General features: G+C 38.9%; 4 protein-coding genes across 5 annotated transcripts; 3 read left to right on the plus strand and 1 right to left on the minus strand.

The window, feature by feature from the left end:
- Window positions 1-255: 255 nt before the first annotated feature.
- At3g50400 (uncharacterized) lies at window positions 256-4,028 on the plus strand. Of its 2 annotated transcripts, none has more exons than XM_011197968.3 (5): window positions 256-600; window positions 2,670-2,925; window positions 2,995-3,338; window positions 3,396-3,607; window positions 3,689-4,028. In XM_011197968.3, the coding sequence occupies exons 1-5, from the start codon at window positions 340-342 to the stop codon at window positions 3,951-3,953; spliced, it is 1,338 nt and encodes a 445-aa protein (XP_011196270.2). In that variant the 5' UTR covers window positions 256-339; the 3' UTR covers window positions 3,954-4,028. The 2 variants fall into 2 exon arrangements, with proteins under 2 accessions (XP_011196270.2, XP_028902221.2); XM_029046388.2 differs by having other exon boundaries at window positions 265-600; window positions 2,995-3,332.
- A 4,206-nt stretch (window positions 4,029-8,234) lies between these two features.
- On the plus strand, window positions 8,235-8,618 carry LOC105221202 (MIEF1 upstream open reading frame protein). The gene is made up of 2 exons (XM_011197971.3): window positions 8,235-8,501; window positions 8,563-8,618. Exons 1-2 carry the CDS (start codon window positions 8,334-8,336, stop codon window positions 8,599-8,601), a joined length of 207 nt encoding a protein of 68 aa, XP_011196273.1. The 5' UTR covers window positions 8,235-8,333; the 3' UTR covers window positions 8,602-8,618.
- Window positions 8,619-8,631: 13 nt separating this feature from the next.
- LOC105221201 (mitochondrial translation release factor in rescue) lies at window positions 8,632-9,223 on the plus strand. The gene has a single exon (XM_011197970.3). The coding sequence runs from the start codon at window positions 8,632-8,634 to the stop codon at window positions 9,106-9,108; it is 477 nt and encodes a 158-aa protein (XP_011196272.1). The 3' UTR covers window positions 9,109-9,223.
- LOC105221200 (RING-type E3 ubiquitin-protein ligase PPIL2) lies at window positions 9,151-11,072 on the minus strand. Its single transcript, XM_011197969.3, has 4 exons — window positions 10,915-11,072; window positions 9,903-10,854; window positions 9,691-9,842; window positions 9,151-9,631 (listed from the first exon to the last, which is right to left on the minus strand). The coding sequence occupies exons 1-4, from the start codon at window positions 10,944-10,946 to the stop codon at window positions 9,208-9,210; spliced, it is 1,560 nt and encodes a 519-aa protein (XP_011196271.1). The 5' UTR covers window positions 10,947-11,072; the 3' UTR covers window positions 9,151-9,207.
- Between the last annotated feature and the right edge of the window lie 7,461 nt (window positions 11,073-18,533).

Raw genomic sequence — 18,533 nt, forward strand, 5'->3', positions numbered from 1 at the left:
TAAATACAATTATCTCTCACAATGATTAAAAGAGACCAAAGAACATTTCACTACATTATCATACATGCATTTAATCAGTATTCTACACGAAGCACTCGTACATTCAACAAAGGAATGGATCTCCCGAATAAACTGCAAACAATCATTTATATACGCGCTCATTCGTTGCAATCAAGTACCAGCCGAGTTGTGAGGTAAATTATTTCGACATTGAATGTAAAATATTTTAATAAATATCTCACTATATTCGCCGAGCTGGCTCAGTTGTAGTGTGATATTAACTAGGAGCGCGCGTAAAGTTTTAGCGGTGAATTTAGAATTGTGAAATTGTGCGGAAAAATGACGACGACACTCGACGACAGAACTAAAGTGGAGATTGAGTGGCTCAAGTGTACGCTATTTTCGCGACTTTTGGAGAATAAAAATTTCAAGACCGACAATAGAATTGACGGTGACAACGCCGGCAATGTGAAATTGCTTGATGTACAGCTGAAATATATTGGCGTCGAAGAGGCTTTCATGTTGACCACCTGTTATCGGGCCATCATAAAGCTGCAGCAAGGCGATAAAAGTCCCAGCACCACCACACTCATTGTAAAGGTAGGACACGTTGGATGCATGTACCGATTTGTGGATGCAATAAACACCTAAGAGTTTTTGTAGTACAACAACAAATAAATACAGGAAATTGCGACAGGCAAATATTGCGAAAATAACAAAGTTGCATTCAATCTGCTGTTGACATTTGTATGTAAGGCAGTATTTACATGAATTTATCGAATTTTATTGCAAGCTAAATATGAACAAGCGTGTCGGCAATCACATATATTTTTAGAGCTGTTTACATAAGCAATTACATGTAGATATGTATGTATATGTATACTTTGTAATCTTGGGCGTCAGTCTGAAGAGTTCTCATGAGTAAATTGAAAACTTTGCTTATTCATGATTTGACTTAAGTGCCTTTTCAGGCAATCATTATAAATGAAGATGTTTATTAGGTATGGCCTTAAAATAATGGGACACTATTAGACGAAATAAAATCTTATTACATTGTTATTCAAAGATAAAATTAGTGAAAAAATACAGAATAATAAATTGTTTTCTATATTTTTTAAAGAATTCACTCTTTTAATTCCTGGATCAAATATCTATAAAAATCAAGTACGTGGTGTGTTCAAAAAATAACGGGAATTTTCGATTTCTTCTTCTTTTAAAGATTCATTAATGTTGTCGTCTTCAAAATAGTCTCCATTCGATATCATGTACTTATGTCAGTGCTTTTTCCAATCGTTGATGCACTTTTCAAACCCTACTTCAGGGATAGTCTTTAGCTCTCTCTTCTACTCTTGTATAACAACGGCCCTTTAAGTTTCTCCCGTATATCATCGATCGAACCTTAAATGCTATAAACTGTGGTTGTTGAAAATAGTATATGCGATCCAGCTTATAGGCTTATGAATATTAATTGATAAAACTGCGACCAATACTAATAGAAACTTAAAAAAACGATTGAAAAATTATAGTTAGCTTCAAGTGCTTATGAATTGTATAAAGTATGTGGTTTATAGTATGGCACTTATATCTGTGAACAACGTTGATCTTTATGATAAGGTAAATGCACAAGTACCAAAACACTACGGATTTGTACATAACGCCATGTTCACACAGGTTAATTCGCTTGAATTGAAATATTGTCTTGTTGACTTATTTTGAAAGACGCTATCGTTTCGCCTAATGAGTTTATAAAATATAAAAAATTTCAAAATATCTTTTACAGAAATTTTTGCAAAATCGTTTTTGGAAAAGGAGTATCAAACTTGATAACGGTACCGATAAAAGTAAAAGTCTACTTACTTTCACTTTTGGCCATATTTCCGTAAAGGCCTATGTTTGCCTTAGAAAATAGAAAAGCAAATATATTTGTTAGACAATATCAAAATCAACGAGTTGTCTGACTTAAATCTTTCCACACACATGTTTGCGATTATAATGACACTGTTATCTAGAATAGCACACTTTCCATATGTATGAGCTATATACTCTTACACTCTATGAATATGTTTGTCAGAGGCAGCTGTTTTGATACTTTGTTGTTAGGAGAAACTAATCCGTGTTATAAACATTGAAAGAGATAAAGAAATTAGTCAAAACCTTCTATCATAATGAGTTTTAATACAAAGTAGTACGAAGATACACATTTGCTTAGTCGTACATGTATGTCTGTCCTTTGACATGCTTATCTCCTGCTGATAGTATTAATACATAATCTATCACGGAAACAATGTGAGAGTCTAAACTCTCGATTAACTAATGATAAATGGAAGTTTAAATACGAATGGTGGCGCTAATTTGGGTAAAACCCACTAACACGTAGCGCCAACTTTACTGAGCTTTACATTTCAAGTACTGTTTGGATAGTTTTAGATCAATTTCAACCCTTTATATTTAAAACCTCTCTATATCCATCGGTACCGTTTATGGACACAGAGGTGTAATCAGAGTTCATCGATTAGTATGCGATGTCAGGTCTAATGAGAATTTCAAAGGAAGAGGAAAATGTAGAGCATCTGTTAGCGAACCACTTGAACTCTTTGCACGAAATAATATAGTTCATTAAGCTCTGTACGATAGAATTATTTTCCATTAATTGCAAAATCCCATTACAGAAAACGCCAAAGCTGCCGCAAGTGACATTCGACGCCATACAATTCGGTGCACTTTTCAGTAACGAAATCTTAGCATACAACAATATTCTACCCGCATTAGAAGAATTTACCGGACATAGTTTCAATGTGCCACGATTCTACTACGGCGATCTGCAGAGCTGTTCAGCCACAATGGTACTAAAAGATTTTGGCGCCGACAATTTCAGAGTGACCAAGCAGAAAGTCAATCTCTCATTGGAACATGCGCTTGTTGCTTGTAAGAGAAGAAATCGGTTATCACTCTGGAAACAAAATCTGTATACATAAAAAAAATTTATTTTTTTAGTAAAAACGTTGGCCACCTTTCATGGCACCGGTTTCGCTTTGAAACACAAAAACCCCGCTGAGTTCAAACGCTTATCACAGTCGCTGAGGGAACCACGTTACAATGTGGAGGACGTGCATCCGGAATGGAAAATGATAAATATATTTAGCGCTGAACGACTAGAGATTTCCACACGAAAGTATCAGCCACAAATTGAGTCGAGTTTCGTACAGCGTTACCATAAAATGATCCATGAGTTCATATTGTTTGGGCGAAAAATGGTGGCGCCGGTAGAACCGGTAGCAACACTATGTCACGGCGATTATCTGCGCAACAACATAGCCTTCAAATATGCCGACGTAAATGTGAGTAACCCGTAGTGATAAACAACGATATCATCTATATTTTAATATTCCTAACAGGGCGCTGAAGTGCCAATTGATGCGCTCATGTTCGATATGCAAACGGTGCGAGTCTCCTCGCCAATGTTAGATTTCGCCACCTTCTTATCCTTATCCACGTATGAGGCTGTGCGTTACCGGCATTTCGACGAAATATTCAATGAGTACTACACAAATTTGGTCAAAGCATTCAAGGAGAATACTAAAGAGGAACGGATACCTGATTATTTGAGGTATGACATAATATACACTATAGCTACAATGCATAAACCGACAAAAGACCTACAAAATCTTATTCATCATTTCTTTTGCAGCCGTGAATCGCTTCTGCGCGAATATAGGCGTCTCTTGCCTTACAGCATCAGTATCGCGTCGCATTTCCTCATGCAATTGGTGGAGCCGAATGTTGCGGCGGAAGAAATGCTGTTGCGAGAGTTGACTAAGGAGGAAATAAGAGAGGACACTCTGCGACGAGGCGGAGAGGAGGTCGACCGTGAAATAGCTCACCAAATGAAGGAACTCTATGATCTGGTGACGAAACATAATATCGATATATTTAAGGACTTTGATTATGTGTAAACTAAATAACTGTTACTGATTGCCGAAACGCTATAAAAGAAAACTGTGAAATATGACAACTTTGATACAAAATTTTCACTCATTGGAGACATTGTAATTGTAGATCGTTATTTTTATGTTTTGCTAAATACTAAACACTAAATTAACCAAGAAATTCTATTGTGGCAATATGAACGTTTTGTGAGTATAGAAGAGGTGTGTTCAAAAAATAACGGGAATATTCATTTTTTGAAAAAAGTATTTATACATTAATGGTAATTGAATCGTACTTCAACATCATAAAAATAATAATATTATGACAATTGAACTTTTGGACAATTGAAAATTTAAAAATTGCCGTTATTTTTTGAACATTCGTATAAGAGTAGCTTAGCAATGCAATCTGAGATATTTAATGTCGTGTTTGTGTCAGTATATGTCGCGTGATTGATTTTCCAATTTCATACGAAATTTCCACTCTACGACTTGGCAAATGGCTAAAAATTGTAATTGGTCGGACAGTTGACAGTCGCCAGAAGCTATCCGTTAGCGCAGACACGCAAGTGGTTACTAACTATCTGCACAGAGAACAGTGTAGCAAGAGGGTCTAGACCGGAAGCCAGAATAAGATATTACAGTGTTGAGAATATAAAGTAGTCGTTACAACAGTTATTCAATTTAGATATAGGTCGACAGGTGCTGTTTTAAATAAATAAACACACTGTGGACTGAGAGATCAAACAAATGAAAGAATACCAAAATATAAGCTAATTAAAAGAGATACCTTGACAGAAACCATTATTGGAAGGATTAACTTATTAATATTGTACTCGAAAAAGATATTTATAATTTTTTATGTAAGAGTTTGGGAACTCTACTCTTGTAGGGCATCAGAAAAATCTATGGGCCCAGTTCAGAGACTTCTCAGCTGAGAGATATAGGCAATTTATTTTGGTTCGGATTGGAAACAAATAAATGTTTGTACCGAAATTCATATATAAGTAGAAGTATACTCCATTATAACTTAACTGAAAGTATCAAATCGTGACAAAACTTGGTGCATCTTTTTCTGACAGTTTCTTCTATCTTCCTGACACTGACACACTGTGATTAAGTTCAAAGACTTGCTGGAGCAGCACGCAACACGCATGGTGCGAACGATGCAAATGAATATACGCAGTTGCTGACAGCGATACACCATCAACCATCGCGTGACTTTTCGTCACCAAAAAGCGAAAATGATGAAAAATATGTTTTGATTCCAACGAACCTGTCCAACCGGGAAGGAGTGTCTACTATCTTTGGCTGATTAGAATGAAAGCAAGTATGCGATAACTGTTCACTTGCTCGCGTTTCGTCTGCCTTGACACAAACAAATAACACTTGTCATCGCGAACTGTGCGCATGCGCGGCATTCATTACGTAAGAAACACCATCATGACAACCGATATAAGCAAATCAAACGTGAAGTTCGATAAAATGCAACTACAACTTGTTGCACACGCGTTGCAGGTGCCGCACAGTTGCAATAAAACATGTTTGAGCTAAAAGACGAGGTTTTGTGGAATGCAAGTGAGGGGAAATTCAGCAATGCAAAGCTTTGTAATTCTTTTAAGCTCAAGATGTGACTCAGAAATTTTGTGTGCTCTGTTTTGAGATGTTGTTTGAATCAAACAGTTTGCATGCATTCTATATAAAATTTAAAAATAAATTTAAAGAAAAAATTAAGCCAAAAATTAGTAAAAATAAATTTAAAATTACCATATTTTTTCAGTTAGTAAACTAACTTTTTATTTAATGAACTCGCTATTCACTTGAATATCACATTAGGCCTTGGTATCCATTAAAAACAATATACATTTAATTTATATTTATTAGCGATTTTAGCTCATTTATCCGCTTCTTTTCACACGTGACCACTAAGCAAAAATTCCATAAAAAATTAACACTTAAAATATATGTAATACTGAGGCCTCAACGCATAATCGCTGCTCAGCAGGTTTTCGGACTGGTTTCACTTAAATTTGGTTTCCAATTTTATTTAGTAAAAATAAAAAATCTCTCCAATGCACCTGATTGGTTGCTTGCTGTCATTTATTTCAAATTTTTTGTTGTTGCGTGCGTTTTGAATAGCAAACTCTGTCGCACTTTTATTTATTACGCACTAACACATACATACATAGTCACAAGTGGTCAAAAGTTATTAAACGGCTTAAGTGCAACTATTGCTGGCTTGCAATTCGAACATGGCGTTAGTTAGTTAGTAGGCTTGACAATTTGCGCCATTTTGGCGATTTTACGCATTAGCATTCGCTTAAATACATATGTACATTTATGAATGCATGAATTTAACGAGCTTTTGATGTTACGTTAATCGTTTTTTTGTATAAAATGGCTTAAGTCTACTTAAGCTGATGCAATATTTTCAGTTATTTGGAGGAACTTTTTCGGATATGGATGTTGAATTTTACCAAGGTGAAAAATTTGGTATCACATGCTTTAAATTACGTTAAAGTAACTATAATTCCGTACATAACTTTTAGCTAGAAATAAAAAAAATGTACTTTAGCTTAACTCGACTTAAGTTTTTTAACATATTTGGACAAAATGCAGACGAAATTCATATAATTTGTTGCCAGATGAATTTTAAATGTTTTAAGCACTAAAAGCTATAATAGTTTTTTCTGAACCCTTTCAACTGCTAAAATAAGTAAACAGAGAGCTGATCGCAATCAATCAATACTATAATCCGAAGATTTTCTATAAAACATTGACCGATGCATTTTCTTCTAAGCTTTGTCTATTTGCCATATCGTAAATGGAAATGTATGTGGGCGTTGAAAGGCATCCACAGCGCATCCACCCATTAGCCCGTCAACTTAACGCCGCCGACATGTAAATTTACAACTTGTAACCGTCGAAAACTTTCAAGAAACATTTTAATCTCTCGCAAGTACAAACAATTGCCGTAAGCCATTGATCGAATGCCCACAGCATGTATATACATATATGTAGACGCAACATGCCGACTCATGTCGACCAATTAAGCGAAAATGTCCGCAACGGTCATTTGCCACACCAGAAGATGAATTGGCGATAATTGAAGGCATTTATCGATTGCAGCTGCCAGCGCTCAGCAGCGCTCCACCGCGATGGTTGGCAAGTGGCAAAACCTGCAACGCTCAGCGAGCCATTCATTCAGACTTCAGCGAACGCCATCAAAGTGCGCGATTATCGGGTAAACCTCCAGCAGCCGCAGTCAGCCCAGTGGCAATTACCTCAGTGGTAATCTCCGCTGAGCGACTACCGCGGCAGCATTAGCATTACGAAAATACTTGAGGCAACCAATGGTCGTCGCAGTCAACATTCATTGAGGCTGAATGCTGTGACGAGCATTTGTCTCATTAACAAGCGCTGTATCGCCGATCGCTGCTAGAGATTGGCTTTGCGTGCATTTCTATCGCTATGTACTGGCACTTCCTTTCGCGCATTCTGTGGTAGATTACTTTCCAGCGATTATAATCACAACTAATACAAATGGACATATTTCATGCACTTAGCTTCCCATTATCGGTAGGCAAACGCATGTTGGTAGTACGAAGTCACCTGCTTTTGTGAATAGTCCATTTGCAATGCTGTCCAGAATGTCCAATTAAATTGACAAGCAGTGATCTTGTGGCCAACGGAAAGTGATGGCTCTGAGGTCTCCGCTGACCTAATGACTGCGCCGAGTTAAAGACTGTGTAAGTAAAAGATGGTGTGGAGTGCTTAAGCCCATTGAAATGCGGAATTTAAATTTGAATTCCTTTGAGTTTGTAAAGTTTATGAAGTCTCGGCACTGCCAAGTTGTGGTATGTCTTATTGGGGGCATTGTTATGGGTTATTACTTACGTTATAGACAGAACACTTATGACTACATATAGACAATAAAGACGAAGCGATTTCAATGATGACTTTAGAAAAATTCAGGTTGTAAACACACGAGTACATAAAATATAGAGAAGAAAAAAGTTTACGATATCTGCAAAGACTATAGATATCAGAATAGGTTGCCGGAAATTATGGTAAAAAACAGTAATGAGTAATGTATTACAGCAACAACGCAGTGATGAAGGAAGCGGCAAAAACTACTAGTTGGTTAAACCCAGGAAACGTTCTGTAATATCGCGAAGAATTTCAAATGTATAGCCAACATATTAATAAGCACATGCTTTCAAAACTGCATTTGTAGTTTGAGAGCAAATGATATTTTCAGTTATCAGTGCACAGTTTTGGAGACATGTGAAACAGCTGATAGTTCGAAACAGCTGTTTTATTATTCAAGCGAGCATGCAACGCACAGACGTGAATAATTCTTTACGTCTACAAAAACATTAAATAAAACAGGAAAATAACAACGAAATGTTTCAGCCTTCTAAGCAGCAGATACTACGCCTGTACAAGCATCTAATACGTTACGGTAATCAATTGCAACTGACAGACAAAAACTACTTCTTGGGTCGCATACGACGCGAATTCAAGGAGGGTCGTGGCATAAGCGACCCAGTGCAGATCGAGTTCAATTTCAAGGTAAATGAATGTATTACCCACAATTATGACACGGCTAACATGTTTACAAAATTATTTTTAGCGCGGCGAAACGCTTTTGCGTAAGGGACGCATTCTGTAGATTAGGTAGATTAGAGTCTCAACAGTAGCAATGTTGCGAAGACTAATAGGAGTAGTTGCAGCTCGTAACAATGTGCTGCCCACCAATGTTGTCGAAACTGGCACTTGCTATCGCCTTAAAACCACTAACAGCAAGATAGACTATTCAAAGTATCCTAAATTAAATGAGGCCGATTTAGAGGAAGACTTTATGCGTGGCAGTGGACCAGGTGGACAATCGGTGAATAAAACTTCCAACTGTGTTTTCTTGCGACACATACCAACAAACATAACTATTAAATGTCACACGCATCGACTGGCCTCTAAGAACCGCACTGAAGCACGTAAACTTTTACTAGAAAAGTTGGATGCCCATTACAATGGAGAAAATGCTGTGGCGGCACAATTGAAAATTCTTGAATCTAAAAAATCAACGGAACGCAAGCGTAGACAACAGAAATTAAATGAAATGAAAAAGAATTGGAAAGAACGAGAGCAAGCAGTTAGTGACACCGATGAGAAGGCGTGAAACAGTGTTGTTGCTACTTTAGTTAAGGTATAAAAAATTGAGTTAATTTGTTAACTTGTCGTTTATATAGCAATTCTAATCTTATGAATAAAACTAAGTCTACCATGTAGAAAAATCTCCGAATGCTCCTTTACCCACAGATTTGTGCTTCTTTTTTGTGGCATCATGTTTCGCAGTGTTATCTGCACCACTGGCTTTCACCTCCGTTAAGTTCAAATATTTACCAACACCCTGTCGATAGACTTTCAGCGGTTCATTCAAACGTTTCTGTTTCTTGACTTCAGCAGCGGCTTGCTTTTGTTTTTCTATTTCTGCGGCACGCTCCTTTTCCAATTCTTCTAAAGCTTCTTTGAATGGGTCAATAAATACTTGTACAGACTCTATGATTATGTCTTCAATTGGACGATCCTTATTATCCACTTCAATTTTTTCCATTTGTGTTAAAGTATCCATGCCACCAACTAGTTTCCCAAAAACTGTATGTTTCCCATCTAGATGCTTGCAGGAACGATATGTTATAAAGCTGTGAAGGAAGCAATATTTATGGAATATTTCTCTCAAACTAATGTAATCAATACCCACAACTGCGATCCATTTGTATTTGGACCAGAGTTCGCCATTGAGAGCATTCCGCGACCCGAATGAGAGAGGTTGGGTTTGAATTCATCATCGAACTTTTTACCCCAAATCGATGTACCGCCAGTACCAGTTCCAGTTGGATCACCTCCTTGTATCTACAATGTATTCAATAATAGTTAAAATATATTTACTCTAAGTAAGTCATTACAACCAACCATAAAATTTCGTATTGAACGATGAAATTTGGTGTCATTATAATAACCATCATTGCAATGACGTATAAAGTTATCACAAGCACGAGGCACAGCATCACAATACAATTCAAAATTTAAAGGTCCACAATTGGTTTGCAGGCGTACATAACCCTTCTTCTTTACACGTTCATATTTCACTAAATCATCTTCAATTATAGCCGCTTCATGATTATAAACAGGCGCCATGGCAGTGGAAGTGAAACTTGCCGCCACTGCGCCTGTAGAATAATGTGCTGCATTGAATTTATCGGCGGTGCGCTTGGAAGTACTTGGCGCCTCTTCCGGTGGTTGATAGTCTTTCTCCAGTTGTGCTAATGTTTCTCTGGTTTCCAAATTCATTGTTTTTATGCGTTTGGTGGGATCTTTACGTTCCAATTGCTCCTCCTCGGAGAGCACACGCATATTTTTGCGTATATGGAAAAACCGTGAGATGTCAAACTTTTCCAAGTGATGCGGATCTTGTATGGTTATAATATCTTTGCGTTGAAATGGTGAATCATCAATGAGATCTTTCCAATTTTTCGTTTTAATATTCAACTGTTCAATCGCCTCCCATGAGTACACATTGCCGGTTGTGGCAAGTGCAACAATGTGTGAATTTTTTGTAAAAGGTTTGAATAGTGCTGGACAATGATATTCACCATCAGCGTTTTTGTGGAAATTTAACTTTATCAAAACTTTCGCATCTTGTGATTTGCCGGTAATGGGATTTACCTTGAATGTTTTGATAAATGCATGGATCGCCTCCAAACTGAAAACATTGCCATCAACATCACAGTAGGGAGTGTCGAATGGTACCATCGTAATGCAACAATGATCAAAGGGAAGGCGCTTGAATTTGATGTGCTCATTTTCCGCAGACTCCACTTTCTTGCCGCCATAAAGTTCGGACCACTCCGTGTACGTCAGGTACCTATCGTCATATACGACAAATAATTAACTACATTCAAATGATGATAAATGATTAACTTACATTTTATCCTTTTGATGTTGTCTTTTACCCATTTTAGATGTATTTTGTTAAATCGACTTGAAAAATATTTATTTATTTTAATCCAAACAAATCCTGCACTTCTTGTTGTGTTATTGTTTTTACTTTATTTGCTTTTGACATCTGACTTTTAGTCAGGGTTGCCAAAACAAAGCGATTAAAGCAAAGGTTACAGATACAGTGGCTGTAAAACTTTAAGTAGTTTTAAAACGCTTATTTAAAAATTAAATTTAAAAAATCTACTGCTGAGATATAAAAATATTGAAATAAATCTTAGATCTTACTCAATCGTAAATATAAAAAATTAAAATCCAAATTTTGAATATTTTTATAAATTAATGTTATTTATATATTAACAATATTAGTTCAATTTTTATATAAAAATATGTTATTAATATATATACAATGTATTGCAATGTATTTGGCAAAAAAATATTAAACAAAATTACTTTCTGTAGCAAAGAAAAATTCTTCGTTCCCATAAGAGAGATGCAGATTGGCTGCAATGCAACGCATGTCCATTAACTAACGCAACTTGCCACAACGACTCGATCTCAATTACACCGCGGGAATGGTAAAATGAGCACATGAGAATCTGTTGTCCAAAAGAAGGCTAATTTTCAATTACCTTTTGAATGCCCGGAGTGCTCGACGGTGGGCTATGCAACACCGTGCACCTGCGTGCATTCTGTCCACCTGTGAATTCGATTTATATGAATCCTGTTTCCATACAAGCCTCGTTTGTTGTTGTGTTATTTAATGGTGTGGCAAAGCAAATAAGCCAAAGATATAGATATATGTATAAAAGCAATATCAACGCAAAAGCTATAGTCAACAAGAAGCTGATCAGTCGAGAAGAGCAGCAAAACACAAAACCTAAGCTGTTAAGTCACATACCTGCATACAAAGGGAGTGCAAGAAAGTGGTCAGGTCAATAAACACAATATTTTATGAATAATGACCGTATTGCATGCATAGTTATCTTGATCATTTTTAACAAAGTAAACATAATTTTGCAATTGACAGGTGCACAAATGAACCAACGGGTTGAACACACATATATTGAGTTTAGACATATGACAGTAAGTCACAGATACTTAGAAATTCTATGGAGTTATGGACAGCTTAAAGAATAGCTCTAGGTCTGAGAGTTTTGTATTTACAATTAATTACCTTTCTATCTCTATCTCTACCTCCATATCTACTTTCAAAATACTCTTGACCATCAGTCGATAATTTCATCAAACTTCCTAGGAATCTAATCATCATTTCCCCTTTTTTTCCACCTTGAAAGAAGTGTTTGCCATCATGTAGACAACCTAACCACACAACTCTTCACAGCTAATAAACATACGATCGACATCACAAAATTGTAACCAGCTAAGCCGTCACTTTTGTCACATTACAAGTGTGTATTCATATTTTACAAAAAGCGCAGCCTAAGTCAACCCACGTGCCTCACTACTCCTAACCACCAACATCCCTAACAACCACGTGAGTGCTATCTGGCATTGTGAGGTAATTAATTTTTAATTAGTTGCCGCATTTCAAGTGTCGCTGTCGCCTTAATGCATGTTCCATGTCATCTCCGCGGTTCAGTCGCAAAAAGAAAGCTGGGAATCCATCTGGGTAAGCAAAACTTCAGCACTCACTCAGATACTTACATATTCACACCTTTGCTGCGGCTGTAATATGGTTGTTATAAAGATTTGTACATGTTTTCTTAGTCTGGAATCGGACAAGTTATTAGCGGCGCAATAATCAGATTCCATTTCGTGAGTGTTAATCCTTAAAAGATGGTGAAGTGATTGGAAATGTAACAGTGTTCAGCGTTGTTAGTAGCTTTTTGTATGAATTTATTTGTTTATACTTATGCATTTTAATTGTTTTTGGTTTTTAATATGACCAAGTTCCTCAATATGATCATGAAGATCTTCATCGAAGTGAAGAATAGCAATTTTTCGTGCCAACCTATTGACCCGATAATTCCAAAAATTATGTCTATTACTGATCGAGATGAAGTTATTGCTAAGCTGTAATTTGTTATTTTGTTTTGACCTTGTAATACCGACGGGTGGACAATACTTGAACGTATATACATTTGGATCCGATCTAGCCACGTAGACCCGACTGCCGAGGGAACGTATTCATCCATATCCGAACTTTCGCATAGATTTTTCAAAAATCTGCTTGTTTTCCTTATCGATATCAAACCCGCTAATAAAAACCTTAAGCGTTAAAGAGTTATACGAGTAAATACTGGTATTTTATATTAAAAAATTTAATCTGCAGAACAGCATAAAATATCTGAAATACTCTTAATTTAAGACCCCAAAAGTACAACAACACTGCCATCTGTTCGTAAAAAAGAAACGCTTGCACTTTTTTACGCCGCGTCTGACTGGAAATATATTAACTACATGCATTACAACATTCTCTACCTCCGACAAAGCGCCACAAGCATTCGAACAATACCCAAAATCCTCAAGGAACAAGCGATCGGCATGAAGTGTTGTCTGTTGCCTTTAAATAAAGCGCGAGTCACATACGGTATACTTAGGCGCAAATGTGTTGGTTGTAATAGAATATGTCCACTGCCTACGCGCCGCTGTGTCGTTGCGCGCACAGGCTTATGTGGAATTGCGTAGCATGTCATTTCGTTTAATAGGCGCGTTGCAATGCAGAAAATGCCGACGACACTAACGTCGCGACACCCGCGGACGCGCACTTCCACGTCGCAGTGTCGTTGCAACGTGGAGACATCTTCATAAATGCAGCGCGCATGCGCACAATACGTACAACCGCGAACGAGAGAATTAGGTGCGGCTGGCAGCAAAAGTGTCACATGTGCGGAATATTTGAAAGCGCCCGACGACGGCGTGAGTGGCGAATGCGTGGGCGCGCGATTCTTGCGGTCACAACGAATACCGGCCGGAGAATATCCCCGGTGTGCGAACGACATAAATTAATGTCAGTTTAGGTGGTAAGCGGCAAGCGATGTGTGCAAGCGGCTAGCATTGGACGGCCGTTGGTCAAACCGCGCCGGAACAAAGGAGTGCCCGCCAGCTAAGGATACTCAGCGCTCGCGCCTTTAGTTTAGTGAAAACTGGTCAGTAAAGTGAGTTGTTTGCTGAGAACTCGAACTCGTTCACTTTTTCTTAAATGATATTGCCTATACGCGAACGGCTGACATTTGCGTATTAAAAAGCAATTTTTATATTACCATCAAATTGGTATCGATTGCTTTCAGATGTTGCCATTTCTTATTACTCGCTGCCGCGGCATTTCCGCATTCGATCGAGGCAATTAATTGCTCATTAAACTTTGAAGGCTGTGCCACAGCCGCGACCGCAGCAAGCCACGCTGCATTTGAGAGCTGTCAGACAGCACTTAAGAACAACAAGAACGCACGGACGCAGTGAAATGAAATAAATGACAGCGAATATGGTGGCTCGGCAGCTGTGGCAGGTGAGTTCCCCGCCGCATGATTTGCATAACAATTAAGAACTGTTTACAGGTTGCACGCGCAAAAGTGAATGGTTGTTGTTGCCACTACGCGCGCGCCAGCATCCCTAACCGCAACGGCAATCGGCGCACTTTGGCCGCACAAGACAAGTGGCGTTGGCGCACGCGCTGCCATCCCAAACGCCGCGAAGATTAATGATGATCAGACATTGATTAGCATTTTAAGCGGCACTGATTAAATTCGAAACGGCAGATGTGCGCCTATTCAAATGCCTTGCCGCTAATAAATACGCTTACTGTCGCCTTTGCCACAAATGCCGCTAAAAAGCCAAGCCAAGTGCGACGCGTTACGCGCGTTATGCATGGCGCGTATTATACACGCTCGTTGCAGATGCTACCTGCGTGTTCCTATTTTCGACCAGACAGCCCGAGTCCAAATGTAGCTGCAACGAATTTCCGTTCGCTTAATTGGCAAGCGACTGGTTGGCTGCGTAGTGCGCTTATCGTCAACAAGACTGCGTTTGTGGTCCGTGCAACTGTGCAACGTTTCCTGCATTTTATGTGTGTGCTTCTTTCATATTCTCTCTTTATTACCCGTTTCGCTTGTTGTTCAATTAAAGTGCGCGCCTCGAGCTGTAGCGTGGTTTGTAGTGGCGGTTGCGGTGGCGGCAGCACGCGGTTTCGTCTATTCGCCGTTAATTTGCATAAAAGCCGTTTAGTGTTTAAACTTTATTTGAATTGGCAATTGAAGCGTCGCAATCACAATTTGCAATTCTAATTTCCTCTGGTGTCGAATACAACTCTATCTTTGGGCGTGTTTGTGTACGAGTATCTCCGTACATAATACCTGCCAACTGTTGCACAAATTCATGGCAACAATTTATTTTCCATTGCTCGTTGCAAGTTTTTGGCTCGAAGGGAACTAAAGTAATGTGTTACGAATATTTGAAAGCTTGCAAAGCGATTAAATGTAATTTATGATGGAGATACAATTGAAATATTGAATCGAGTTCATTAAGCGGATGAAAAGCAAACACTTGGAAATGGTTTTCGGCAAATGGAATACGAATAATATGTATTTGTACTATGTCAGATGGCATTACTAGACTAGAGTCTAGAATAATGCCAATATATAATTACATTATCCCGCTTCCGGGATGTGAAGTCACCATCCCACGATCCACATTTTCAGGTATATAGTGAGAGCTCCAAATTCTGTAATCTATCCAGATGGCTTCGCTCTCCAAGACATAATGTTGTTCAACTATCCGTAATTCTAAAGTAATACGACTACCATCTCCCGTTCTGACTTCACAGAGACCGAACCTACGAAACCGAAAGAACTGGAGTGAAAAGAAATATACGCATACCGTGGGATAATCCGATATCACCAAAGAGAGTCTGCTCTGACTTGAAATTGTATAAAGAAAGTAAATAACTCTGTGAATGAACAAGGTCAAGGCCTATATCTCCGGTCTCGGCGCACATATCATTCCATCTAAGACGTATGAAGTTGGTAACAGTAAAATATCATTGGCGTGGCGACGCAATTGAGAATCTCTGAATTATCTTTATATAGAGTTAATTGCATATAATTTTAACGAATTCAGCAAAACTGGCTAAATGCCCAAAAACTCATTAGGGTAATCCTGCAACGTTCTGTCTTTTGTGCTATCAATTGACAGCGATCGGGAATGTCAATCAAATACACTGATTAAGCTTCACACTTTAAAAACCCGAATGCAGACCGCAGACGGCAGAGATCATCATTAATAGCGAAAACTAAATAGACAAACAGGCAATCAATGATTGTGAAAATGAATTCAAAATGGAAATACGGTGAATGGTTGATTGTGCGGAGACAAATATGTCGCAATGCCACTTATGCCATGGTCTCGATCCGGACTACGTTGCCCCCAGAGGTTCGAATTGCACGCCGCAAGCCGCAGTGTTGCTTTCTGTCGCATTCTGCCGCATCCATAATCGTAGCAGTCAAGTAAATTAAATTGATCGCGATACGGTAGAAAGCAGAGATGCATAGGCAGAAGCAGAAGCAGCTGCCACCGTCTTGGTTCCGCGGAATTTCAATTGCATGGAAAATGGGCGGCAGCCGAAGACAAGCGATTGCGTAAAGTATTGCCATTTCAATTTGACGGTCATTTGCAAGCAACAGATGCTGCGTTGGCAGGCAGCACCAGCAGCCGCATGAAAGTCAGCTTAATTGGTTGGCTACATTCTGGCTAATGCAAATCTCTGATAGAATATGAACTGGTTCTGGTGGACGTGATTCTCCATCAGTCGGCAGCAGGGTGGTCCACAGACTGAAATGCAAATGCAACGCTGACGACAGGCCAACAACACATATGCACACACGCACATGAGTGGCAGTGTGGCTGTGTGCGCGGTAACAAGGGCATTGACTGGCGGCACACTTTCGGCAGCCACACAGATGTTGACCGCATACGCGTACACGCAGCAACAGGTCAGAAGCCCCGCCGTTCCATGTGGCAAACGGTCATGTTGCGTGCGAGCGTCGCCTGCAACGTCGTAAATGTCGACTTTTATGCATTCACAATTTGTTGTTGTGCTGCACACCACCATTTATTTATTTGTTTTATTCGGCAATTGAATTAAATTAACAACGCCCGCAATGTGGCAACGTTATGCAAATCTCTCCTGGCATGAGTTCATACGGCAGAGGAAAGCCAACCAAAAACAAATGTGTTCCCTTTTTATGTGTGGCACTGCAAGCCTTCAATGGCCCAGGGCCCCAGCATTCACTGCCTATCTGCGTTTGTCCTCAGCACAGCTTCAGACAGCTTTGGCGTTTCTCGCATGTCATTTGTGCTTTAATTTTTTATTGTTCGGGGTTTTCAACTTTGTTGCATATTCAACTGTCCGCTGTCACAGTGCCACAAATCGTCGTGGCAGACCAGTTTCGAACGCCCAAGGAAATCATAAATTAGAATCGATCGTTTGACAAGTGGCTTGAAATATGCATAGCCATGTGTATGTAAATCCTATGTATGTAATGTAAATGTCTTTGTATATAACTAGTTGCTGCAACAGACCCACCGCGTAAACCGCTATCTGTGGTGTGCTGAGACAGCCCAGTATTCGATGGCGTATTTAACAATTGTTGCAAATAGTAATTTTGTCATATTTTCCTTTCGCCTGGAGGTTAGCAAGCGCCAACACATACATTTACATACCGTTATTTTCGGAATTTGGTAAAAGTACAGACAATATTCATAGCTCTGTCAGCCATTTCAGTCGCCTGCGAGTGCGTAAAATGACTGTGGGTTTATGGTTATTCGTTAAATATCCCCTTGCAGGCAATACTTTAATTGGTTGTCAGCAAACAAGAGTTGTCAACGTGAATTTCCGAGTGCTCGATAAATGTTGGAAATGTCAAAATACGAGGATGGAGTATACAGTCATCAGTTCGAGTCAAATCTGATAAAATTCCGTCGAATATGTATATACCACATCCTTAGGTTAGTTAGGTTTCAGGAGATAATCTTCACGGGAAGTGATGTTAAGGATTCTACTATGACAACTAAAGGCGCCAAATCAATGTGATGCCAAGCAGACTCCTAGCCATAGATCCTAAAAAGATCCTTATATATCGCCGATCGTTTCGTCATTCGGAAATTTTCTGTGACTTATCTCTTGCTGCCATTTCTCTGTCTTCGCCATTTCATATTATTCAACCCCTGTCTTGTGAAGGCTCGACTTACTAAATGTTTTCACCTCGCTTTCCTCCACCCAGTACGCGTCCGACAGAATTTTTTAAGAGCCATTCTTTCAGCGGACCTCTGGCGTTCCATAAGTAACCTATCTGTGCCATAAGTAACCTAGCAGGTACTTGTTGTTAACCAACGCTTACCGTACTCCCGTGAGGTCCATTGACTCAGCGCTAGAACGCTAGAGCACTACAAAGCACCGGCTCATTCTTAACCAGATGAAATAGGCCCACGGCCCACGGCATAGGCCCTTTCTTGCGAACTCATCATCGCGACTGCAGTCATAATATCATTGTTTTTCGAAAATGTTAAACAATTATTCTTGCTACTGCTAAATGAGTCACTGACGCATCAAACTTACCTCATATCAACTAATTAGCTCGGCGCATT

This window comes from Zeugodacus cucurbitae, chromosome 6 (assembly GCF_028554725.1).
Source record: "Zeugodacus cucurbitae isolate PBARC_wt_2022May chromosome 6, idZeuCucr1.2, whole genome shotgun sequence".
Classification (NCBI taxonomy): Eukaryota; Metazoa; Arthropoda; class Insecta; order Diptera; family Tephritidae; genus Zeugodacus; species Zeugodacus cucurbitae.